Source organism: Copadichromis virginalis, linkage group LG20 (assembly GCF_057382275.1).
Source record: "Copadichromis virginalis isolate Kocher_CV1m ecotype Utaka linkage group LG20, C_Virginalis_male_GT1.1, whole genome shotgun sequence".
Classification (NCBI taxonomy): domain Eukaryota; kingdom Metazoa; phylum Chordata; class Actinopteri; order Cichliformes; family Cichlidae; genus Copadichromis; species Copadichromis virginalis.
The window spans coordinates 22372528-22398750 of record NC_140637.1 but is presented as its reverse complement, the minus strand read 5'-3'; the positions used below and the strand labels follow the sequence as shown (position 1 = coordinate 22398750).

General features: G+C 40.1%; 3 protein-coding genes and 1 pseudogene across 5 annotated transcripts; 2 read left to right on the top strand and 2 right to left on the bottom strand.

Annotated features, from left to right (window-relative positions):
* Nucleotides 1-1701: 1701 nt before the first annotated feature.
* On the bottom strand, nucleotides 1702-10066 carry abtb1 (ankyrin repeat and BTB (POZ) domain containing 1). The gene is made up of 12 exons (XM_085443991.1): nucleotides 9825-10066; nucleotides 8456-8518; nucleotides 8309-8364; nucleotides 8025-8169; nucleotides 7759-7918; nucleotides 7616-7661; nucleotides 6947-7063; nucleotides 5118-5230; nucleotides 4948-5046; nucleotides 4666-4833; nucleotides 3134-3334; nucleotides 1702-2749 (listed from the first exon to the last, which is right to left on the bottom strand). Exons 1-12 carry the CDS (start codon nucleotides 9878-9880, stop codon nucleotides 2543-2545), a joined length of 1431 nt encoding a protein of 476 aa, XP_085300117.1. The 5' UTR covers nucleotides 9881-10066; the 3' UTR covers nucleotides 1702-2542.
* Nucleotides 10067-13032: 2966 nt separating this feature from the next.
* LOC146684810 (deoxyribonuclease-1-like) lies at nucleotides 13033-16719 on the bottom strand (annotated as a pseudogene).
* Nucleotides 16720-16773: 54 nt separating this feature from the next.
* LOC146684809 (keratin, type II cytoskeletal 8) lies at nucleotides 16774-20881 on the top strand. 2 transcript variants are annotated; one of them, XM_085444253.1, is made up of 10 exons: nucleotides 16774-17105; nucleotides 17329-17540; nucleotides 17699-17759; nucleotides 17856-17951; nucleotides 18066-18230; nucleotides 18424-18549; nucleotides 19179-19399; nucleotides 20227-20273; nucleotides 20385-20453; nucleotides 20551-20881. In XM_085444253.1, exons 1-10 carry the CDS (start codon nucleotides 16860-16862, stop codon nucleotides 20640-20642), a joined length of 1335 nt encoding a protein of 444 aa, XP_085300379.1. In that variant the 5' UTR covers nucleotides 16774-16859; the 3' UTR covers nucleotides 20643-20881. The 2 variants fall into 2 exon arrangements, with proteins under 2 accessions (XP_085300379.1, XP_085300378.1); XM_085444252.1 differs by having other exon boundaries at nucleotides 20382-20453.
* Nucleotides 20882-20955: 74 nt separating this feature from the next.
* LOC146684808 (NACHT, LRR and PYD domains-containing protein 12) lies at nucleotides 20956-26161 on the top strand. Of its 2 annotated transcripts, none has more exons than XM_085444250.1 (9): nucleotides 20956-22480; nucleotides 22591-24184; nucleotides 24276-24437; nucleotides 24514-24687; nucleotides 24787-24960; nucleotides 25080-25253; nucleotides 25359-25532; nucleotides 25613-25780; nucleotides 25880-26161. In XM_085444250.1, the coding sequence occupies exons 2-9, from the start codon at nucleotides 22602-22604 to the stop codon at nucleotides 25947-25949; spliced, it is 2679 nt and encodes an 892-aa protein (XP_085300376.1). In that variant the 5' UTR covers nucleotides 20956-22480; nucleotides 22591-22601; the 3' UTR covers nucleotides 25950-26161. The 2 variants fall into 2 exon arrangements, with proteins under 2 accessions (XP_085300376.1, XP_085300377.1); XM_085444251.1 differs by lacking the exon at nucleotides 20956-22480 and having other exon boundaries at nucleotides 22732-22785; nucleotides 22995-24184.
* The last annotated feature ends 62 nt before the right edge of the window (nucleotides 26162-26223 follow it).

Genomic DNA, 26223 nt, shown 5'->3' with positions numbered 1-26223 from the left:
CACGGTTTTCAGGCACTGGCTTGTTGAGGTTTGCTGACTGTGGAGATAAATGAACATGTGAACGTGTGAAGTTCCAGTGCTGAACAGTCTTCAGGGAAAGTGAGGATAGTTCTTTGAACATATATATATTCTTGTTGGGCCCTGAGTACACATCCATTGTTTGACATTGTAGGATTGTACTGAATGTATTTTTCCATTCAAGACTAAGAACAAGTTGCTTAGGAACAACACGTAAACCTTTACAAAGGGCGCTGCTGGCTTAATATCTGCTTGTATTGTGTATTCTAGTCTTTTTCAGCAAACTAAGCCTTTAAGATACTGGCTGGAAGCCAAGGGCTTTGTTTTCTAAAGGATGCCCCTTAGCCTTTGGTGTGAACGGCACTTTAATGTGTCCTAACACGTCTTCAGTAAGTTGACGCAGAGTTTTGTCTTCAGTTCTTGGAAAAGAAGCTTAATGCCCCCACCGGGATGTGAATTGTAAACTATAGAACAAGTACAGTAACTGACATACACACATATCTAAATCACAGCTAGCACAGTCATGTCTAAGTTGTTTACAGCCCTTCTTGGCACTGTTGAGAACTCGTGATAATGAAGCCATTTGGAAAAACAGTAAAACAGTGCCATTAAGAAAAGGTTCCCATGAGTTTGAAGACCCCGATGAAGGAATTATTTGTTTCCCACAAATAAAAGGGTCGGTGAAACATCAATTCTGTGGTGAAACTCACAGCAACGGACCCAGTTTAGTGGTAATCTTGAGAAATGGCGCCATCACCAGGTGCCTTAGGTGTCTTAAATTGCTCCTCTAATCAAACAAATGTACAATGACATTTTTTGTTAATGAACGAATGAAACAAGTGGAAAGGAAAGAGTGTGTTTCCCTCTTTTATTTAAGGCTGGATCTAAAACCCAGCAAACCTCTTCTTAGCAGTAATACTATCTATCCCATGTTATTATAGAGTAAAAAAATGTTTTGTCTTATTTTTTTTCTAAGGAAAAGAAGAATACATCAGGTCACATTCACCCCAACAGCTCTGTGAGGCTGTCCTGCAAAGCAATGCTGAAATAGACTCGAATGTAACTTGCTTGGCCAAATAAGTCACCACCCAGATTTAACTAAGCAAATCTAAATCATGACAGCAGCACAGTGGTGTTGTGGTTGCCTCATAGCAAGAAGATCCTAGGTTCAAATTTCTGTCTGTAGTTTGCATGTCCTCGCCCTGTCCGCATTGGTTCTCTCAGTGAGCTGCAGCATCCTCCCAGAGTCCAAAGGCATCCATGGTGATAGGTTAACTGGTCATTCTAAACTGAATGTGAGTGTGAATGGTTAGCCCTGCTGTAAGCTGGTGGCCTGCTATCGCTGTGCCCCGCCTTCCATCCTTTCACAGCTGGGATAGGCTCCAGCTCTCCACCACGACCCCGTACTGGATAAATGGAAGAAAACGGATGGGTGGGACTATTATTGATGACACTTGAATGTTCTCTGTATTAGCTTAAAACTGTGTGATTTATTCGGTGCTGAGTGGAGCTGGCAGGAATGGCACTGGATAAAATTTAGAAGCCGATGAAAGGTCAGAGAACTCAAATTTAGTGGTTGCTGCTCACCTACTAAACAACAAATTTAATTTGAAATCCATCCTGTTGGTTATTGATAATCTCCAGACCACAAAAAAGGGAAAAAAATCACAATGTGTTGAAGAAACTGAAGAAAACACTACTCTTGCGTGCAATATTGTTTTATTGGTAAAATTCAGAGCAGTTATTTTCTGGTACACACACTAGGCGACAGATTTCTCATTTTAGGTTAAAATAAAGTGCATTACTGTGTTAGAAGGGGTAAGTATTCATGCTGGAGAAATGTCACTGTTCAAACAGCGAGGCAAACTACAGCAGCGTAATACAACTAAATATGTTAACATTTAGGTGCGTCTGCACATTAAATATGGCATAAAGCAATATTTTACGTAACACCAAACAAAGGGATCAGAAGAAGATTCAATTATCTTCTGGATAAAGCGAACATAAACTTTTTTTTGCCAATATTTCTCGAGTGTGAAAGTATCAATTTAACCAGCTGCCTTTTTTAAAACGTAAAAATTATATTTAATGAAGTTCAGTAAACTTGTTTATCATTTTTTTTAAACATTCAAATTCTTGCACACGACTTCCATCTAAATTAAACACACATGTTCGCAGTGCAAAGACATTTTGTAGTCTGTTGTAAATATATTACACATGATCTCTTCAGAACCCATTTTGCAAAATATGTTTTGTCACAGTTGGTATGTCTCTCAAAGAAACGTTAAACAGCCACAACGAACAGCTCTCTGTACATCTGCACCAAACATAACCAGCTCTTTTCAAATATATATTCTATGCAATATGCTGAAAATAAAATAAAAACTGCAAACATACAAATGCATGTGTTTTTTTTTCACTTTTGTTTTACTAGACGTGCTTGTTACCTCCTTGCAAAATATCCACCATTAAAAAAAAAAGCCCTCAACTTTCACTGAAGCTGCATCACAAACCTGCAGACCTCTCAGCAGTCAATATTAATCCTCGCCAGCAGCTCCTCCAAGGCTTCCAGTTTCTGGTTAGCCTCCTCGATTGCACTGTACGTCTGCACGTTGCTGGCGATGTGGTAGCGGATGTCGTCCACCAAGGGGACCGAGTCCGTCTCTTGGCGCTTCTCTAAAGACGCGGCGTCCTCCTTGACCATCTCGGCAAACTCTGCTTGCTCCACCAGCTGTGATGGGACGAATGCAAGAGGTAGACAGTTGTGAATTCTTCCTAATGGAGAACTCGGGGGATGCTGACACACTTTTAAGGAAAAATAAGCTCTGTAGTTCTGAAACAGCAACAAAAATATTATAAAATGGTCTCAGAGATCAAAACATCATTAATGATTGGCATTTGGGCATTTTCGACTGGTTGTTAACACAAACATCTAATTAGCCAATCAAACTCCAACAACTCAATGCATTTAGGTACCTATAATCTGGGAAATAATTATTTGATCCCCAGCTGAATTTGTGAGTTTGACTAGAATATAATATGAGCATGAACAATAGCACAGATACAATGAAGAACTACGACCCACTGACAATGGGACACCATCACTGCCACGCACCCGCTCGATGATCTTGGCCATGAACTCTGTGCACTGATCTTCTAGCCGAGAGAGACGGAAGAGCTTGGCCGTCTTCCACATGTGCAGAACGTTTTCCTCGCATATCGTCTTAGCCAGCGTCTTTCCACACAGGCGCTTAAGCCCCGGCAGCAGATACATGTCAGCCACACACAGCACATCAAACACGTTTTCCGTCATTAGCTGGACATGCAGAGAAACCAGCAGGGAGAATATTATTATCACGAGAATTCAAAACAGCAATCCTCCCTCTGGATGCCTTGTACATATAAATCAATATCTTTAGTGACACTTATTTAAGTGTCAAAACTTACGATTAAGGTACAGGGGAGGTTGTCAAACGAGTTAAGAAATTTCAAGATGACAGTGTGAGATCACTGGTGAGCATTTTTTCAGAATTTGTCTGCTTCTGAGACAAAATGTGCCGTCACTTGTGGATTTTAATGCTCTAATTCCAAATATGACAATTAAAATAGCTAATTAGTGCCCAGTTCCGTGTCTCCTATTTTAATCATAAATTCTAAGCTTATAGCAGCTTTATGTAATAATAAAAAAACTGGCCCAGATGTGTGGAAATGAGCTGTTGTGACACAGAGAAAGTCTAACTAATCAACCCAGATCTCTTTTGCCTAGGATATTACAACATGTAAATATATCTGCTTTATTACTTGGCTGCATGTCTGTTTATGGATGCCTCCACAAAAAAACCACAGTGAATTATTTAACAACGGAGGGCACCAGCAGAGGAAATGCAAATGCTGTATGCATTTCACTGATACAAGTTCTGTGAATTACGTGTCTTTCAACAGCATACTGGAAGAAAATGTGAAAAATGCTACTAATAGGACTTTTTTACATTAGAGATCTTCTTTTAGCTGCTCCCTCTAGGGGTCACCACAGCAGATGATCTGCCTCTATTTCACACCAACCTTCATCTACCTCCTCCACGGTCTTCATCTTTGTCTCCTGATTGGCAGCTCTATTGTCAACATCCTTTTTTGCCCACGAGGCAATTATGATTTTATGAATTGTAGTTCACATCAGGCCAAATTAATCAAAAATTTAATTTAAGAAGATGAAAGTAAAAATTAGGACCTACCCCTATTTTAACCAAAATTGTACTCATTTCTGGTTTCAATAAAGATTTTTTTTAGTTTTGGAGTCAAAAACTAGAGCCAACCAACAGTTTTACGCATCACATTCAGTTTCACCGACCCAAAAATCTGTCTAGTTTGACAATATTTATTTCATAAGCACTTTCGCCGTAAGCCTCTGTATCCACTATGGCTCTGATGTTGCCATATCAATACAGGAAAGCTTCTCTTACAATATGATGAGAAATCCTCACCAGGATCACAATTGTTCAGGTATTTAACAATTAAGCTTTGCTACACAGGTTTGTCTGTGTTTATAATCGATGTTTGTTTTCAAAGATCCTTTTTTTCCTAAATAAAAAAGTGCGGAATGATTTATTAGGGATGCAAACATCACAGAAAGAAAAAATGTGCACAAACCTCAGTGTCATCTGTGTAGATGTAATACATGATGTGGATAAAGATTTCATGTGAGATGTTGTGTAAAGTAATCACTGGGGTGCTGGGCTGAGACTGGAGCTGCTCTCCCTCACTGAAGTGGTCCTCCAGGAGGGCTTTAAAATAATCACTACGTCCACAGAAAAATGCCTGGAGAGAGACGCACAACTGCACTTCAGTCATTCACATTCATGTTTATGCTGCGGTGGTGTGGGAGTCTGCACTGTAACTGAGAAGACACTGTGAGGATTTTCTCATCCGTACCTTATGGCACAAGAAATCGTAACCATCGACTCTGAAGCAGATGTCGGGATAAGTAGGGAAGCGGTCGACTCTGTTAAAGGGAAGCTCACCAAATCCAACCTAAAGAGAATCAACAGGAATGAATGCGGTGTTCAGCTAAAATACTTATTTTACTGCCATGATGTCCTCACCCTTAATTCAGTGGGCAGGGCACAGTCTGCTAACTGAGCCATCTCATCCTGAAGTTGACAGCTGTGAGGCTCGAGGGTGAGAACTTTGACACAGATTCCCGGTTTATTGGACACTTTGATATGAGGACAGAAAGAAAACAAGACAAGATGGAAAACTCATCATTAGTGGGCGAAAAAAACAACAGCTCTAGGCTACGTCCACACTAGCCCGGATAGATTTGAAAATGGCGCTTTCGTCTGAAAACGCTCCGCATCCACACTATCATTATCAGTCGTTTTCACAGAGTTGCGCGTCCACATTGAAACGGCTGGAAACGCTTGCGTTCCAGTCCTGCGCATGCGTGAAACGCAAGAAGATTCGACCCTGCCTCATTTCTGTCTGCCGTTTATTTACTTTCCAGCTCTTTGAAACGTCCCAGCTAAATGTTGAGGAAAAGCACAGAGTTTTTTAAATGGACTAACGATGAGGTGGAGTTGTTGCTGCGAATAACACAAAGGTACAAATTTGCAAAAGCGAGTGAAGTAAAGAATCTGAAGAAAAGCTATCTGGAGCATGTACAAACTGATGTTAATGGTAAATGGCCTGTATTTGTATAGCACTTTCAGTCATCACATTCAGTCATCCACCCATTCACACTCACATTCACACACTGGTGATGGCAAGCTACATTGTAGCCACAGCCGCCCTGGGGCGCACTGACAGAGGCGAGGCTGCCGGACACTGGCGCCACCGGGCCCTCTGACTACCACCAGTAGGCAACGGGTGAAGTGTCTTGCCCAAGGACACAACGACCGAGACTGTCCGAGCCGGGGCTCGAACCGGCAACCTTCCGATTACAAGACGAACTGCCAACTCTTGAGCCACGATCGCCCATAATCTTTAATAGGGCTGTCAAAATTGAGAGCAAACAAAACAACTGCTGTATAATACAATCTGCTATCTTAGTTTAATAGGTCACATGATTGCATCACATGACTAAAATGTGTCATCGTTTTCGAAAAGGCTTCGGGTTCGCTGTCCACAGTGCGATGCAAAAACGGCGTTTTCAAATGTATCCGCTTTGGAGAGCGTTTTCAAAATGCTGCGTTTTCCTTGACCGAAAACGCCGTCTCAATGTGGACAAAAGGCCCGAATGGAGAGAAAAAGATGCGTTTTCAAATGAAAACGTATTAGTGTGGACATGGTCCTAGATAAAAACATATGGGATTAAAAGGTGGTCTGGTATTTTGAGGCTAAGTGGAAAAACTGCATTACATCAGGAATATGCAATCTTGAGCCACTCCTTTTTTATATATTTTTCTAACGAAAGCAGAAATAGGTCCAGAGATTTATTGAAGCATGTGCAAACATGCAATGGAAATACAGTATTTAAGGCGAACAGAGCTGGAACGAGCTTAAAAGTCAACATTTAGTATGACTACCTTCAACAGCATGAAGTCTCTTAGGCAGCTTTCTTGTAATCTCTTTGTCTTCAGGAATAGTTCTCCAGGCTTCTTGAAAGACAAAGCTGTTCTTTGGATGCTTCTGCCTTTTGTTCAGTTCTCTGTCAAGATGATCCCACACTGCTTTAATAATGTTCTGGTCCGGGCTCTGGGAGAGCTCCACTGTGTTTTATCATCCAGGTATGCTTTTACTACGCTGGCAGAGTTTTTTGGGCTCATTGTCATGATCCCAAAAAAACTGAGAAAGACTTTAAGAAAGCCTGAAGAACTATTGCTTAAAACCTCTTTAAAAATTACAATAAAAGAGAAATGAGAGGTATCTTAAGACTGGCTTAAAGTTGTACGTGCATTACTCAAGTAAATATAAATCAAGAGTTCTGCCTTACCAAATTCATACACTTGTTTGCATTTATTCTCCAGCTCTTCTATGAGATCTGCCATTTTGCACTGTTTAGCCAGTCGTCTACTGTCCTCCACAAGACTTATATCAATATCCATCCGTCCTGAAACAGAGATAAAGAAACAACATTTTCTTACTAAGATTTTTGCATGTTATAAAAATATTACATTAAATACAATCCAACTATCATCCAAGCATGCTTTCTACAACATTTCATTAAAGAGTAGCGTGTGCAATTTCTTCTTAAAGATCAAATTATTTTACCATTATTTATTTATATCCCAAAAGCAGATTCGATAACTCACCACTTCATGCATAATGCACCTTCTATGTGTATGGACGTGTGCAGGTATATGTATACAGATGTATGTACATGTGTGTGTGCGTGTACATGTCTATAATTATAGATATCTGTTACTTACATAGGAATAGTAGCGGTAGAATAGTTAAATTTATGTCCTGCATATTTCCACAACCATAGCCATAATCACATACTGTGTATGCTACCGTTGTATATAGTGTATTATCGTACTTATTTTATATTCGTTTGTATTTTATTTGTATCTTTTGCATTTTCCTTCTTTCCTTCCTGCCCAACAACACCGGTTTCTCCTGTACGATACATGGAAGATCAGCTGGTATATTTTTCACCCACCTGTGTAGAAATATTGTAGAATTGCTCCAAAGGCAGCAGGATTGATCTGAAATCAAAACAGCCTTTATCCATACAGTATAACTAAAAATTGTGAATTACACATGGTGATATAACAGGACACTAATGAAAACATATAGACTTACCAAAGGGTGCTTGAGGTTGATCAAGTTCTTCCCTTTCCATTTGGTCTCAAACATTTCCGTGAAGTACTCTGAGCGAGCACTGAGAACACATCGGTGTGCTAGAAACGTTTGTCCGTGAACCAGGAATTTGACGTCACTATACTGACCCTGCTCTAGCAACCTAAAGAAAAAACCCAGAAATGTCTGGATTAGACAAACGTACTATAACATCCTGTTATTGCTCTTATTTTCTTGTTTCTTTTCAACATAAAAATCATGACCCTTACATGTGCAGAAAGTAGTTGAAATCATCCCGCTGCATGGCGCGGATGCTTACACACTTGTAGTCTTTGAGCAGGCGTCGAACAGAGTCGCTCAGGGAGCCATACATGCATCTCTCGCCATCAAACGTGTTGGCTTCACACTTGGCACCTAAAAAAAAAACAAATGAATAAATGAAATCAAAAATTTCAAAGCCTAGAATGATACAACAGAATATGTCAGAGCAGTTCTAAAGCACAGCACATCAGTTTAATACTGTGTTATTTGATTATAACTGATTGTAACTTACCACTAGCCAACAGGTACTGGACCAGCTCCTCGTGACCACAGAGACAAGCATAATACCTGAAGCACACAAGTGTTTATATTAAAAGCAGTTATGATTATGATGCGGCGTTGATGGGAGAATTACATCAGCTGCCTATACTGTACTTACAATGGAGTGCTGTCCCATTTATCTTTTACATTGAGGTCAACATCTCTTTGTTCAACAAGGTATCTAGGCAAAGAGCAGAGAGGTTACAGTGATGCGCTTCGATAAACACAGACACGACTCACCATACAAAACGCCAGGATTTAAATAAAAATAAACAGATACATACGTCACACAGGATGAGGAGGGTATATACAAATGATTTTATTTTATAGAATTATTGAATTCTGTTTGATTAATTAATCCCCTTATTCATTCTAATCAATTTGAAAAAGCAGCTTCTCAGCATGAGATTGAACCGCTTTCATGACTATGACATCATTCTTTTACAAAATCATTTGCATTCATTTATTACAGTACTAATAAGTAAAACTTGGAGGCATGCAGTTCTGATGGCTTGGATAATTAGGCTGGCTCATATTTGACTCTGGCATACTTTGGTATACAGAGTATTTTATGTTCGACTTGATGATTGCATTGTTGCAAGAAGCCCAGGTCCTGTGGCTGCAAAACAAATCCAAATCATCACCCCTTTATCCCAGTGCTTGACAACTAGTATGAGGTGTTTGTTGTTTTTGATTTTCTGCTGTACATTATGGTCTAAATATGGTCATCTGTCTAAAGTACATGGCTCTAGAAGTCTTATTGATTGTGCAATGTTTGTTTCTGTAAGCACTACACAGTCTGAACCTATGATAAATTTGCTGGACATTCTGTTAACACACGTGAATGCTCCAGACCAGCAAACTGCTAAAACCTCTAAAATCTTCATAGAGCTCCTCACACTTGCTGGTGATCAAATTATCAAGTGCACTCAATTACTAGTGCCAGCCTGGTTGCTATTTGGCCTCTTAATTCCTATGGAAACACAGGACTGCAATGAATCCCATGAAAACTTTCTAGTACACATGACTGTACAGACACGCCCCCTTTATTGGACTCTGCAACAATTGGTTTATGTATACATTGTAACCACTGATGATTCCTTCGATCAGCTAAGCATAGTTTTGCTGTCCTGTCAAGCTCTTTCCTCGTAATTCTCGGGGTAACTCTGTCCTATAGCAGGAGACTAGATATCCGGTTGAGCATCCGACACTGATACCTAGTGCGATCATTACGTCTGGACACCGAGGAGCTGACCTACACAATTAGCTACAGTTACAAACTGGCTCATCGTGGCTCCTGTTAGCAACACTGCCTTCTGTGGTTAACTCGCGTTTATTTGCATAAAACCGAAGTTAAACTGCAAGACTGCATTGTAGAAAAAGCTAGCCCAATCTATGCTAGAACTCTCACCGGCAAACACAGTAAAGTAAAATAAGTTATCATCGAGCACACAAGCCATAATAAGCTCAGCAGAGCTGATGGTTACCTGACTCTACAAATGTCGCCCTTTCTGCAACTACTAAACAAATCGTACACATCCATAATCGCCGCGGTGTTTTCGGTCCTCTGTAATGCATTGAGACGGCCTGTCTACCGGACAGGTGAGTGATGGTTTGCTGTAGCTTCAGAGTTTTGCTCGGTGAACGCTGAGAAAGTTGTCACCGTTGTTTTTTGTTGACAAGCTGTGCGGGGTCCTCGGTGTTTTGGTCGAAGAGGTCCAGCAGTCACGTGACATCAGCGTACACTTCACAAACGTAAGGGAATAACTGCAAAAACGGCAGCTATATGCTATTCTTTATCCGCACTACTAAATCCTTTTTTTTTTACTTGTGAGCCACATGAATAGAAATCTTTTAAAAGTTTTACAATGAGCTGATAATTCTAACCGCAGAGGCATAACTTGAACAAGTAGCAACCCGTGCTCAATATATAAAAGCTGAATTTCCGAGCTTACGCCGTTAACTTGAACGGTACACGTCATGCCGTCACGTCGTTCGTTTATGTGTGATTTGAACAAGTGGTAAAAATGCAATTAAATAGCGCCTTTCGCTCTTGTTAAAGTACATTCTTTTCATCGGATTAAGCAGCTGTCAGAAGATGTTTCATTCCGCTATTTGACCAAAGAACTACGAGACAAACCTTGCCCTATTTTCTTGCTCTTAACTAGGCCAAGCCAAGGCATACAAGGCCACAGTGCTGTGTCATGCAGTTCAGTAACAGACAGAGGCAATACGTGCATTACACCCATATTTACTTATTTTGTATTGTACTGTATGTCACAATATTTATTCAGAATCCTAAAAAGAAAAAAAAAGCTAAGGTTAAGCTTGGTTATTTGGGAGGAGAAAAAACACAATAAACACACTTTAACAGAAAAGTGTGTGTGTGTGTGTGTGTGTGTGTGTGTGTGTGTGTGTGTGTGTGTGTGTGTGTGTGTGTGTGTGTGTGTGTGTGGTAGATTGATGGTTCTGAGTTACTTTCTCACTTCCTGTTTTCACTCTTAATAAAAGTAAGATGCAAATTACTGTAAAGTTGTTTACTTTTAACAACATTGGACAAATGCGCTTTGCAAAGCTTGATAAGAAAGCTGGCTAACTGTGCAAGTGAACAGACTCAACCCTATCTTTAAGACAGGAGAATCTGAAGGATTATAATCAAATATCCTGAAGATAAATATGAAAACTGCATTCAAAATTACTCTCTATGCAAATTGAATGGAAAGTCAGCAAATACAATCAGGTTATCTGTTTTAAGATTGTGTGCTGAGGCTTATCAAACAATAAAACTGTAAAATTGTTCATAGTCAGAAAAAAAATATCTAAGAATAAAGTTGCCTCTTTTCTTTCTAATCATCAGGGAAACACGAAGACATTACACGCTACTGCAAAACTTTAACGCTCCTACTGTTCACACACAGATTTCTGAGGGATTTTCCAGGAATGGCAATGCTTTTTCAGAGAATCAATTTCGGATCAGAAATCGCTGATTTCCTACTCGCTGATCTCTAATCTGGAACATAATCTGCTCTGGAGCAGGTTATGTTACTATGGCAATTTACAGAGATAACAAGTGAACCGCCTTCACACTAACCCACACAAACCCAGGGTTAACCCTGAGGTTACCTGGAAAAGACTAAATCCAGTTCTGTAATACAGTGTGTGGTCCGTGTAACCAGTTTGTTTTTGATCACAGATCAAAAGGTTGTTGAGATATTAACTCAACTCCAATTTTAATTTGCTGTGACAAAACTTAGAAACACTAAGACCCAGTTTATAGATCATGTGCACCAGTTTTGGTAAAGATTGTTGCTCAGACAGTTCAAATTAATTTCAAACATCACAGTTGGTCCAGCTATAGACCAGTCTGTAAATACAAGTTAAGCTTTATTAGGTAAAATAAACAAAAAACAAAAGCTCTATGACTCAAAGCTGAACTCGGGCTTTGGACCAAAAGATTCTAAGTGTTAGTAAAATCAGTTCATTATTGCTGTTATTTATATACAATAAGAAAAGTGAAAATGTCCCAAAGCCCCATCCTTTTAAACTTGGATGTAAGATTTCATGACCTTTTATCACCCCAAATGTATAGAGTAGTTACAAAATCTTTAAAGCAAATGTATGTGAGAAACCACTGAATTCATGACACACTCGGTTCAAAAATGAAAACTGAATTCAAAAATGACACTCCCAAATTCCTTCATAGAGGCTACACTGCACTAAAACATCAAAAGAAGAATAACATCTAATCACAACAAATGAGAGGCGTAATTTTAAATTCCAACTGCAATTTGCAAATTACCTTTGGCCTGTATTGCACTGAGAATGTTTCGTCACACAGATATGACTGATTCTGATACATGCAACAATGCAAATATTGGGTCAGGCGAGTATATGTCACTATTCTTTATTATATCCACTCTTTTTCACAATGCTAAATGACATTTAAGGGTCAAAAACACCAAGAGAGCCAGTGATTCAGTTGTTTTCATTCTTCCTGCAAACATACCTTCTCTATTGAATAGAAGTGTTGACGGGAGGCAGGCAGGTGCACACGCCATGCCTTTTACGCAGCCATGCCTTTGTGATTCATGCAAAACGCAGTTTGCATGAAGGGAGGACGTTGGTAGTTTGCTCCAAAATCCCGGATTGCTTTTCAGTGTACTGGTAAAACTTTGAATTATTTTACACACCCTAAGTAGCGAACAGTCCAAAACACTTCCTGTTCTTTCATTAAGGAGCACTGTTTTAAGAGACTTCACAGTTTTTCTCATGTTTTATCAGCGTGCTGACCTCAGCAGTTTGGTGTATCAGCTTGTCAGCTTGCTTGTCACGTGCTTCATGATGTTGTGATGTGGACATTTCTGTGCTCTTTGTGCAGAGGAGGTTTTTTTTGTTTTCTGTTCTCATGCTGTCCCCCCATAGGAGCCCAGCATGAGTAGAGGTCTCTTTTTTCCCCCTCCTCGTCTTGCCCATTGTAGTGTACATTTCAGTGTTTTTCCATAATACTACCGGTCTCTGACCTGTCTCCCCATGTGATGTCTGTGTTGTGTATGTAAGGTCAGGGAGGGTCCCATTTTGCTGCAGGGGAACTTGCATGTGACAAATAAAGGCTTTCTTGACTCGACTTGACTCTTGAAATACAAGTTAAAATGCATTTGGAAATCACTGCTTTCTTCCTTTATGTGAATTTTCCATCTAGTTTTCTGAGCTGGGTTGTATCCCAGCTTTTTCCACATCTATCAGGAACAAGATAAAGTATATTAGTGTTTTGCTCTTTACCTGTCACAGCTCTCCTGAATCCTTGCTGGGTGTCAACAACTGCACATCTGTTGTTGCTCTTTTTCACCCAAAAGGGAATAGCAATTCCACCTCAATGGGGTAGTGATCGCTCACCCTAAGGGCCTGTGGGAGGATTTGTGTATAAAATGAAAAATAGAAAAGCAAAATAGCCATTCAAGTGCATATCAAGAAGAGGGATAGATCAGATAGCTCACCATTTCTTCTGTCATTTGAAACTCTTTGTGAAAGTTAAATGGTTTAGCTGAGTTTGGCACAATGGCTGCCAGCATATCTTCTCCATACACAACTATCCTGTGGAAGATGTGCATTCATTCAATTCATGAATTCACATAACAACATATGCAGTTGTGGTTAGACATTTACATACAGTCATCATGGGTATAAATGTTATGATAATTCTGGGCTTTCAATAATTTCTTTGAACTGTTCATTTTCCAGGGTGCAATGATTGTGCAGCTTAAATCTTGGAGAAACTACCAGTTGTAGTTGATTGTGACCACTAAAGAAATAAATTCAAACGTATGCATCCAATTCTTCTTTCTTTTTTTTTAATCATTAAAGATGTATGCTGTATAATTATTCCATCCTGGAAAAAAACACTTCAAATAAATCAATAAAAGCCAAACATTACATTGACATTCATGCCCTCAACGAGGGCAAATAAACTTCTGACCACAATTGTATATCTTGCCACAAATCTTTCTAACAAACCTGTCATAAGCGTGATGATCACTTGTTTTTGCCCTGGTGTCCACGTTATCACCAATCAGCCAGTAAGAGTTCTTGTCACTGCGAATGTGGATCTCCTCCCTTTCCTTGGATGAGAGATACCAGCCATCTGCCCTGAAGTCTCCCAGGATCATTACATTCTAAAGGAAATTAAGAAAACAAAAAACAAAAACGCAGCTTTTCAGGCTAATACAACTTTAAATATCCCTAAAGAAAATATGAGGACACTGAGTGATAATTTACAGGTTGTGCAATAGATGAGATTCCTCTGACCTGATATCTCTGTCTCTATATATCTTTATCTATGTGTATCACAACTCAAAAAATGCATCGGGATCGGAACTATATCCCTCAGCACTGCAACAGAAACAGTTGACTTGACTCCAATAACATCCTCTGTAGTTACATACTGTAAGTTAAACATATTTCCCTGCTCACACAAGACACTAAACTTGATAAACCTGCTGCAGTCTGCTGTAATTAGCATGTCACGCTGCATCAGACTCATTCAACAAACAGATCCACGGTTAAAAATGACTCGTACATACTGCTGATGTCCCAGCAACTGACTAACATGTACACACACAGACCTAACTCCTTGTTCTGACTGAACCAGGTACCATAAGCTTCAGTAGGGGCAAAGATTGACCTGTGTTATGAGTTTTAAAGTAGAGAATATAGGGCTCTCTTTTAAATGCATCCACATCATCGACCTGGTCATCCTTATACTGATAGCAATCGATAAGGTCGACCACATCGTCCCTTCCAGCAGGACAAAAAAATTATTCTATAGAGCTGTTCAGCTTTACAGTATGTGGGATTATTTGAGCTTGCCTGTACAGAAACAGGAACTGTTCCTTGTATCTGCTCCTTCCCAGACGGGTACTGAGCTGCTGAGCATAGTGATGGGTGATGCTGACCCTGAGATGTGGACAACAGTAAAAGTAAGCATACTTATAGGAAGAGACAGTTTTACTTTAGTCAGAAAATCTTTTTTTTTTTTTTAAGTAAATTCACCCGTTCAGCTCTTCCACTAACACTCTAACAGAATCTCCAGTCACATTCACCACCTCCAGAATAACTATGATGTCATATCAAGACACAATCTACAACAAATAAGCTTTGTTAATAAAAGAAGTGCAAACAGTGTTATTGTTTTGTTTTTGTTTGTTTGTTGTTGTTTTGGGGTTGTTTTGAATCAATGATAATGAAAGCAGAAGAAATGAGAAGCGATTTTCTTTTTTACTAACCCTGATAATGCACCTGGCTACTTCCCAGTTTTCATTTTCACACTTGATAATGACTGTTTCCCAACACTCATGAGTGAGTGACATTGACAACAAATTTCCAAAGAAGAAATGCATTACACATGTTTTGTGATGTGTTGACTCTGTACACGGCGTCCTCATTTAAAGAGTTCATATCAGCCATTTCATTCTTTGGTTTGCCTCGCTAACGCCAAGGAGAAATGTTTTACCTTAACCAGGCTTGTCAGGACCGCTGGATCTGAGACCTTAGTCTCAGATCCAGCATTGATCTGAGACTAATGAATGAATTGAATGAAGCAATCTTCATTTCTGTCAAAGGAAGACCCGAAGGAAATATTCAGTGTCATGCAAAAAGCATTTTAAGTATACGCATGACGCTCACTCTGTTCTCTTGACTTTATTCAGCTCTGATGAAATGTTGAGCGGGTGGCACAGATTCAGTGTCATACAAACAAACCCTTATAAATCTGGTTATGTGAGAACATTTTTCCTTTGTACAGTAGTTGTTTGCTTAAAGGAAAGCGATGATTGGATAATTGGACGCGCAGGGAGAGAGGGAGGATTTGAAAAACAAACAAGAGAACAGACAGGTTTCCTTTTTTTTAGTACAACTGGTTTCTATTAACATTAGTGAAAACACATTTAATTTAAGTGTGGTAAATTTTTAAATCAAACTATTTTCCTCTTTTGTTCCATAGGATAATAATGTGTACTTTATTGATCCCAGTGGGGAAATTACATTTGACCCATTCACTCAGTGAAGCAGCGGGCAGCCACACCGGGGAGCAGTGTGTAGGGACGGTACCTTGCTCAGGGGTACCTCAGGGTAGCCATTCGGTGAATTCGAACCCCCGACCCTGCCCCATGGTTGATAATTTGTAATCATAACTGTCATAACTGTGTCAAATTTATCACAGCACAGAGGCAGCAGCAGTGGAGATCAATCAAAGATAGAAATAAAGAAATACTTTAGTCCATAATAACCAAGTAAGGAGCTTCCTGTTAATGAGTGGAGTGTGTGAGGTTATGAGGGCGTAGTTAGTTGGTAAGGTTTTCCTTGTACTTTTTTGACTTTACTCTCTTACAATCATATTTACTAGTTTAGTACCTCAAGAAGAAAAATAACAGTTTTCCAGAAAATTTGTGACTTTTTTTTATTAAACGTACTACTAGAGTTTCAGGACTTCAGAGTTTCTCTTTCAGTTAAGGGAGGTTTTACGAGGTCCACTGATGTGCATGTAGTTTCCAGTGTGTAATGCATATTATAATATTTGGGAACATTTCCAAAAGTAACATTGCCTACTGAAAGAATTTTCTGCATATACTGACTTAAATTTACATTAAAAACTTGTGGCTCTGCAGTTCATTATGTTAAATAAAATCTTTCTTTATTCATAACAGGGAATGTTTTATTTTTCTTGATGACTTCTTGATTTACTGAGTTTTCAGACTGTGTGAGTGCAGACTTTTAGTTTGTTACGGAACTCACCTGAAGCTGTGGAGCAGGAATAGTTTCCTGTTGCATCTTTAAAGTGAGGGGTAGGTGGGAGAGCACGAGGTATGTGTCAAACTGGTTTACCCACATTCAATCACTTCACTATCACAACACGCCCAGTTCTGCCTTATAAAGCAGCCAAAAAGATAAAACGTGCACAACAGAGCTATACCACCACTTCTACCAGCTGAGCTCCCCATCCTTTCCAGCAGTGCAAACTCAACAGCACCATGAGTCTGAGGAGCAAGCGGAAGAGCCTGCTGAACTCACCTTCAGGGCGATTCAGCAGTAGTTCCATGGGATCCAACTCCATCCGCCAAATCAGCACCGCTACCGATATCAAACCAGTAACAATCGACAGGAGCCTGCTTGCCCCACTAAACTTAGAAGTTGATCCCACCGTCCAAACTATACGCACCATGGAGAAAAATCAGCTGAAGACTCTTAACAACAAGTTTGCATCCTACATCGAAAAGGTAAGAGGAAATTTTACTGTCACATTTAAAATCTTTTTATTATAAACCATTAAAGTGTCCTTGGGTGACTTGAAAGGCACTCATAAATAAAATGTATTATTATTATTATTATTATTATTATTATTATTATTATTCCAAGTTAACTCGGTGGCATTTGAAGCTTCTTTTAAAACCTAAAGTGGGACTGTGTTGGAATTTGTTCGTATCCCTTCTCGTGTGTCAGGTCAGACAGCTGGAGCAGCAGAACAAAGTGCTGGAAACCAAGTGGAAGCTCCTGAATCAGCAAAGCGCCCCCTCCTCTGATGATGCGGAGTCCATTATTAAGACGTTCATTTCCAACCTGGAAAAACAGCTGGAGCTTTGCAGACACGATAAAGTGAGGCTTGAAAATGAGTGCACAGCCATGGTCGAGACTGTGGAAGACTACAAGACTAAGTAAGGTATCCTGGTGGAAGAAATCAAACCACTGCTTAACAGGAGCTCAGCTTTGATATATGATAATAAAGTGGACAGTGATAAGAACTCTGTGTGTGTGTGGGGGGGGGGGGGGGGGTGTCTGTCTGTGTGTAATTTGATATTTGTGGGTGTTTCAGGTATGAGGAAGAGATCAACTGCAGGGCCACTTCAGAGAATGATTTTGTACTGCTCAAAAAGGTGCAGTATGCAATGACACTAATACTTTTATTTGTGAGTAATAAAAAAAAAATAGCAGTGAAAAGAAAAGTTGTTTATTTATTCTGTTGCTTCCAGGATGTGGATGAAGAAATTATGAGAAAGGTGGATTTGGAAAGCCAGTTGACAGCTATTCAGGATGAAATCTTGTTCCTCAAAGAAGTGTATCAGATGGTAAACAAGCTTACATTAAAAACCTTTTCAGAATTTAAATCAGTGAATTAAATTAGGTGTCATATTCTGGATTTTTTCCTCTTAACTTTCGCTGTATGTGTTGTTTTAAATAAGGAGCTGTATGACATGCAGCAGCGTGTGAAGGACACCTCTGTGGTGGTGCAGATGGACAACTCCCGCAACCTGAACATGGACCACATTATAGCTGATGTTAAGGCTCAGTATGAAGAAATTGCTGCTTACAGCCGTGAAGAAGTTGAAAAGTGGTACAAGAGCAAGGTGAAGGTCTAAGATGAATTCTTGCTCATTACTGTTGATGTAACAAACCAACTAGGAAAATGGGCATAGAGACATGAAAAGGGCTCAGAAGTTACCGCTCATAAATCTACTACAACGTCAAAACGGCATTTGTTAACCCAATAATTACTGTGTTTATATCCTTGTCTCGCTGTTTGATATTTTTCCACACCAGTTTGATCAGATGAAAGTGCAGGTCCAGCAACATAACAGCGAGCTGCAAAACACTAAGGCCGAAATAGCTGAGCTTAAGCGAATGATTCTTCGTCGGCAGACTGAGATTGATGTTATGAAGGAACAGGTGAGTGAAGGGCTTTAAGACTACCTCATAGTCTGTTTGATCTTAAACTGGATTTTAACAAGTATCAAGAGGAACAACAGGTTTAGCTCCTGTTCTCATAAAAAGAAAGGAAACTGAAAACAAATCAAAGGAAACATTTTTTCATCTTGAACTGACAGCTAATTGCATACATTTAGTTATTGTTAGCTGCTCTGAAAAAGCAGTTTGGTTTTCCTGTTACCATAACCCACACAAAAACCCCCAATTTTTACAAAATCGGGGCGACCGTGGCTCAGGGGGTTGGGAAGCGCATCTGTAACCAGAAGGTTACCGGTTCGATCCCCGGGCTCTCTGTCCTGGTCGTTGTGTCCTTGGGCAAGACACTTTACCCTCCCACCTACTGGTGTTGGCCAGAGGGGCCGATGGCGCGATATGGCAGCCTCGCTTCTGTCAGTCTGCCCCAGGGCAGCTGTAGCTACAACTGTAGCTGCCTCCCCCAGTGTGTGAATGTGAGAGTGATTGAATAGTGGCATTGTAAAGTGCTTTGGGTGCCTTGAAAAGCGCTATATAAATCCAATCCATTATTATTATTAAAATCATCAGGAATCACTGTGAAGCTCAGATTTAAATAAAGCTTTTCTCTTTGTCAGTATTCCCACAATGAGGTAAGCATATCTGATATGGAAGAGCGAGGGGAAGAGGCTGTAATAGATGCAAAAAGCCGCATTAAGGACCTTGAGGCGGCTCTGAGGCAGGACAAGCATAACATGGCCAAGCAGCTCAGAGACTACCAAGACCTCATGAATGTCAAGCTGACCCTGGATATCGAGATCTCCACCTACAGGAAACTCCTGGAGGGAGAGGAAGAAAGGTAAGCCAGCAGAACTTAGGAGGTTGCTGGCAACAATGTGTTAAGGAAGAAAATGGATGGATGAATGGATGGATGGATGGATGGATGGATGGATGACCATTGATGTAAGGTTTCAGCTTGGAAACTGTCTACAGTGATTCAGAAAATGATTAAAACATATTAATCATTACTGATATTTTTGGTTGTATGAGCTACTGTACGTGCATACCATCTGTCATCCGACAGTTTAGATGGAAATTGGGTGTGGTATAGAAAAACAAAAAAACACCACCTTGAGCAAAAGCCTCAGTCAGAAACAAGAAGTTATTTGTTTGGTTTGGTTGTTTTTAATAGTTTCACAACCACATATTTGTCTCACTATTCAAATAGTTCACCTCGGTGTGTTGCATTAAACAATAAAGAACTGAGCCCAGGGGTGGAATGCAAACACCCACAGGTATTTGACAACTGGTGGTAACTGCAGTCGTAGAGCAGAGCGGCCTTTCAGGTGCAAGTTTGAAAGACAAATCTACATCCAATCTGCAAAGCCCAATCCACATCCAGAACCAGAACCAGACTTTGACAAGTAACACATAGATGAGATTTATGGTTTATTGGAAGTCTGTCTTCCAGTTTTATGGCAGGAAAAAAACAAAATGGTAAAACAATTACTTTGGGTAATTTGGTTTATCACTTGTCTTTCTTTGCTGGATCTTAAACATGAGACAGGTTTATTGCACAGCTCCCTCTAGAGCCACAAAGGGCTTTGCAACCTTCACTTGAACAACCGTGTGAATAACTTTACCAGTACATGCCCTATAATGTATTTCCTGCTTTCACCCTGACAGACTTGGTAAAGACTCTGTTATCAGCATCCAAACAGTGCCCAACAAAAGTAAGTACAGTACTGTATTTTACAAATAAAGATGAGATCATCTTAATGGCCTTCATCTCGGGGATCAGAGTGACACCCTCTTCTCTCTTTTTTCTGTCTTCTTTTCAGCAGCTGTTGCCAGTAACGACTGTGTTGATGGCACTGAAAGAGTGTTCAGTGTCCAAACAGTGCCCAACCGAAGTAAGTACAGCACTGTATTTTACAAATAAAGATGAGATCATAACAATAGCCTTCATCTCAGAGATCTAAGCGACGCCCTTTTCCGACTTCTCCACAGCTGTGCCCGTTACCATGCAGAGACAAAGGTCAGGTCCTGTTCTCATCAAGACAGTGGAGACCATGGACACGACATACACCGAAGGCAAATAAAACGCAGCAGTGCTCTGAACTGACCGATTGCTACTTAAAACTACCCTTAAATTAATCTGTTTTCAAACTGCTGTAACCTCACTGTATCAAAAGGCCATGTGTATCTGTGTCTCTGTTTTTCGTTTCCTTGTGATTCTGTCACATTAAATTACAAATTGTACTCAGCAACTGTAAGACGTTTGTTAGTTTGCTCTATAGATGTTCCTAATAACTATTAAAAACTATTCTTTTTATTGTTAGATCTTGCTGCACAGCTGTTGTTCTGATGTGTCTCTTATAAAGCATAAGGAGAAAATAGCTTCAAAGCTTTTACATTTTTTTTAATATGCACTAGATGGACCCAAAGATATTGGGTCACAACTTTAAATCTCTAAACTGAGGTGTTTTCAGTGTCATTGCCACAGGTATAGTCCAAGTCGTTTTAAGGAGCTCACTTCAGCTGTGTTACTGTAACAGGATGACACTGTTGCAACAGGTCGGTTTGTTAAAGTTTGTACCTATTACGCAATCAACTGAAAGAGCTTATTGCAAAGGGGAAGTCTAATTTCAACACAGTTTTTTTTTTTAACTACAGCTCAGTGCAGCTGGTGCATTTCACATAAGTCTCAGACCGCTTTGAGTGGACTCGAGTGCCACAAGCTGGATGGACTGTGTTTGAGTAGCCAGCTAAAAATACAGTGCAGGGAAAAAAGAATTTGGGCCCTTTAGTTTTGTTTGGGGTTTTTTGTTTTTTGTTGCACTTTTATGCTTCACATCATGTATTAAGAGAGAAAGCTATCCAAACCTACCTGCCTCTAAAAATGAAGCAAACTTGAACTTCAGGACCTTGATGGCTAATTGGAAATTTGAATTCTGCTCTCTATCAGAAAATCCTGGAGTTGACTGTCCACCCATCAGTTAATGCACTGAAGCTCAAGCACACACACCCATACACACCAGTGTAATTCTAACACCCATAATACTATATTGTATATTTATATATTTTTTTCCAAACATATGTAGGTTTTGTTTTGATATGTGAATTTGAAAAGCATGCTAACAAAAATAAAGAGGGGAAAACCTTTGTTTTTTAAAAGTAAACATACATTAGCTATTAAGCAGCACAAAATACATACGGTAAACTAAAAAACACAAGTAGGTAAATGTTTTGAAGAGTTGGCGAAGCTCTGCCATCTGTAAGACACAGATGCATTTTGAAATCCCACAGCGCTTTTCCTACTTTCAGCTAACCGCTATTTAACTGCGATCATGGCAGCCCTCCTGTTATTTTGCGTTATTTTTTATACTGGGTATTACGGTAAGAGAACCCGAGATATGATTTCAAAATAAAAGCAATCTTCCGGTGAATGTGATTCCAAAGAAAGTAATAAAAGTTCTTAACTTGACACTGATTTACACCGTGAGGGTGTACGGTTCATAAAGAGAAATTAGTATTTGGAAACATCGAGTTTACTTGTTACGGCTTTACAAGTCTTTAGAAATCTTCATTTTTAAATGTTTGTATAATTAAGAATTAATATAGTAGTAAATTTGTTATATTTAAAAATGTATTTATTTAAAATTATTGTTAAAATGTATTTATTTTGAAATCGCGTCTCAGTTTCTCTTACCGTAATGTCTCGTATATACAACCCAAAACAACGTAAGAGGACTGGCTTGAGGGATTAGTTAGGGTGTGACTTCTTCTTTCCTTTTTTTTTTCTACCAGTATACCACAGAAGAGCCACTGCGCTCGTGTGTTTTGGTTTGTTTTCCAAAAGCACCGTATCCAAGGCAACTATTTCTAGTTGTGTTTATTGTACTTTTCTGTAAACACGTGAGCTGAGTTGTCACAGCTGGTAAGTAGTTTAACACACTGGAAATTATTAGTGGACACGGATGATATGTTGCCTGTTCTTGCACGCTTTAACCAAATTGTTTAATTCTGTCTTCTGGTTTATACATACAGAGATTAACGCAATGGACAAAGACGCCGTGCTAATTCATATCCTGAAGTCAAAGGGCACTCCTACGCTCCTTGGTGGAGACCTGCCTTTCAGAGTCATAAACGACAATAAGTACATATCCCCACTCTCTGCAGAAGGCGAAGTGAGAGAGGAAAACTTGCCCACCGTGGATCAAGCCATCCACACAGCCCTGAGTGGTGAGAATAAAACTGTTATCCTGATAGGCTCAGAAGGATCAGGTAAAACCACTACTGTGGAGAAGCTCGTTGTGGACTGGGCAAAGGGTGTACATCTACAGAACTTTGAATATGTCTTCCATTTCCGTTTCAAGGACTTAAATGCTTGTGAAGATGCACTCTCTTTAGAAACCTTAATCCAACGCTGTCACCACTATTTCCCTCCTCAGTCCATGCATCTGGTTCTGCAGAAGCCCGAGGATGTGCTGGTTGTTTTTGATGGTCTGAATGAGTGTAAGTACAGCCTGGACCCCTCTGTGCTCACCCTCTGCTCTCACCCGACCCAGGCAGTTTCAGTGGACTGTTTAGTGGCCAGTCTGCTTTACAGATCTCTGCTGAAAGGAGCTGCAGTTGTGTTGGCCACCAGGCCAACGGCGAATCTGAAGTTTCTTAGCGGTTCTCAGGTGAAAGTGTTAGGGTTTCTGAAGCCCCAAAGAAAAGCTTTCGGAAACTGCTTCTTTACAGATGCTGCTGCTGCCAACAAAGCACTTATGCACATGGAGAGGTCTCTGGGCTTTTATGATTTCTGTACATCTCCAAGATTTTGTTGGACAGTTTGCTCTGTTTACAAGCCTCTTATTGATTCTGGAGGAAAACTTCCCGAGACTTTATCTCAGCTGTTTGTAGATATCCTGGTTGGCTTGATCCAGACGCTCTCGCTGAGTCAAGCAGAGGGCACAGAGCTGGTGTTGGCCCTCGGCAGGATGGCTTCTCATTGCTCTGTTGAGCAGCATTTGAGCTGCACCAAAGCGCAAATGTATTCCTTTGGCTTTCAACAGTTTCTCACCTCAGTTGATACTTTCCTGCGAATAGATGGTGAAATGGAGTCTGATACATGTGTGCTCTCGTTCCACTCGCAGCTGATCCAGGAGTTCATCCTGGCATTGTCTTTCTTTTTGGGCAAGATGACGTATACGAGTGCTGAGAAGATGCTGAAGAAGCACGAAGATGGTACAAAGTTTCTAGATGTTTTCCTTTCAGGGCTTTCTGAACCAACTCAGCGCAGACCACTGGAGAACTTCCTGGGAGAGTTCAACCCTGATCGGGTCAAAGATTTCAAGCAGTGGTTTAAAAGCAGCTCAGAGGAATCACTGCAGGGATATAATGCAGACGAGCACTATAGATGCTTCCGCCTGCTTCATCAAGCTCAAAATGAGAGCTTGGTTAAGGAGATCATCAACTCCTCAGCACGAATAGGCCTCAGCTATGGCAGCCTGACCCTTCAAGACTGTGTACCTTGGAGTTATGTGGTTACATGCCTTGGTGGGACGAAGTCGTTGAATCTGTACAATACAAAGAATCTAACAGAAGAGATGGCAGAAGTCCTGGCTCCAGCTATGAGTCTATCACTCAAGATAGTGTAAGACAGGTTTAGATAAAATTGACATCATTTGATTCATATGTTCAAAGTGCATTGATTGTTGCTTTAAACTGTGCTGTCCACCCGCCAGCTTGCAAAGAAGCTTTTTGAGTACTGGGGCTGTTCCTCATCTCGCTTCAGCTCTCAACAGAGGAATTACCACGGAGCTGGATCTCTCTTACTCCCGCCTTGGTGACGAAAAGTTCAAAATCCTCTGCACTGGACTCAGAGACTGCAAGATACAAGAATTATGGTAAGAATTGCCCTTTTTTTTTAAGCAATCTTTGTTTTTAAAATTGGAAGAATGATTTACCTGCTTTGGGTTTTAGTCTTCAAAGTTGCAATCTGACAGAGGAAAGCTGTGAAGACCTGGTTTCTGTGCTGACCTCAGGCACCTCTCAGCTATGCTTGTTAGTAATGTCATTCAATAAGATTGAGGACCAGGGATTTGCAAAACTGTGCGACGCACTGCATAGCCCTCACTGCAAACTTCAAGAACTCAAGTATGTACTTCAATAGTGTAGTTTTCATTAAAACTTTTGTATCCTGTCTGCTTTTATTTAAATCACTGACATACACACATAATTATTGTTTATTGAAAGGCTTGACAGATGTGATCTGACTGAAGCGTCCATGAAGGTTTTTTCTGCAGCTTTGCGTTCTGGACAATCAGAGCTGAAAAAAGTGATACTGGCACGAAACACGATGGATGACAGCGGAGTGGAGGCTTTGTGCGTATCCCTGCAACATCCACTCTGTAAACTACAGAGCCTCAAGTAAGACTGTTTAAATAAAACTGCATCTGTAGATTTTTAAAAAAAAAAAAAAAAGTAAAATATAAGAACACAAAAATCACACCACTACATATTTTTCTGCCTTTTAACTTTTCTTTTAGTCTCTATACGTGCCAGCTGACAGGCGCATGCTGCTCTCATCTGAAGGAGGCCTTAATGTCGGAGTACTGTACTCTATCAGAGCTGGAGCTGTCAGTGAATGAGTTAGGCCAGGAGGGGGCGCTGTTGCTCTGCCAAGCCCTGAGACGGCCTGGTTGCCCTTTAGAAAAACTTGGGTAGACTCATTTGTATTAACTTTTTAGTGACAGAGCAACACCTTTCTCAAATATTTAGTGAATTTCAGATAACAGCATTATTGTGTGCTTTGCCCCACCCTACAGTTTGACACGATGTGAGTTAACTCGACCAGTCTTTGAGGAACTGGGCTCAGTGCTGAAAAGTGGGACTTCTCAACTGAAGTCCCTGAGCGTGGGTTTAAATAAAGTAGGAGACCAAGGGGTTAAACATCTCTGGGATGCTGTTGCACACCCAAGCTGCCTGTTGGAAGAGCTGGAGTGAGTTGAAAAAAATGATGTGATCATAATCACCACATTATAGTCCACTACATTTAAATGTTGGTCTGTTTGTTTTGTAGTGTTGAAATGACCCAGCTGACCAATGCCTGCGTTGAAGACTTGTGCACTGCAATAAGAGCCAGTAAGACACTGAAGAAGCTGGAAATGAGAAACAACTCACTGACCGATGCTTCCATCCCAGCACTTGTCCAAGTCATGCAGGACAGCCACGGGATGCAGGAGATGAAGTAAGCGCGATTCACTTTAGTTAATAACGCTTAAGCCAGAGTGTGCACACGAAAGAAAATTAAGTGTCTAACCACTGCTGTTGTTTCTAACTCTTTCAGCCTGAAGTACAATGATTTCAGCGAAGACCTTTTTGAGATGTTGGAGAAGTGCACGAAAATAATATACTGAAGAAGCTTGACTCAGATTGCTTAAAAATTACTTTAAGTTTTGTTTTCTAAGTATTATTGTTGATTATTATAAATGTTACTCATGGAGATTTTTGCTTGCTACAGCAGCGAGGACAGGAAGGTTGTAACGCGTACGCATGTTTATACGATGAATCCCAACAGTTCCAAAATGTTCCTACCATTTACTCTTCCAATAAAATATATTTAAATTATTATGGTTATGCTTTCATCATATGAAATAAGGCAATGTGTGAAGACAGTTTTCACAGTCAAGA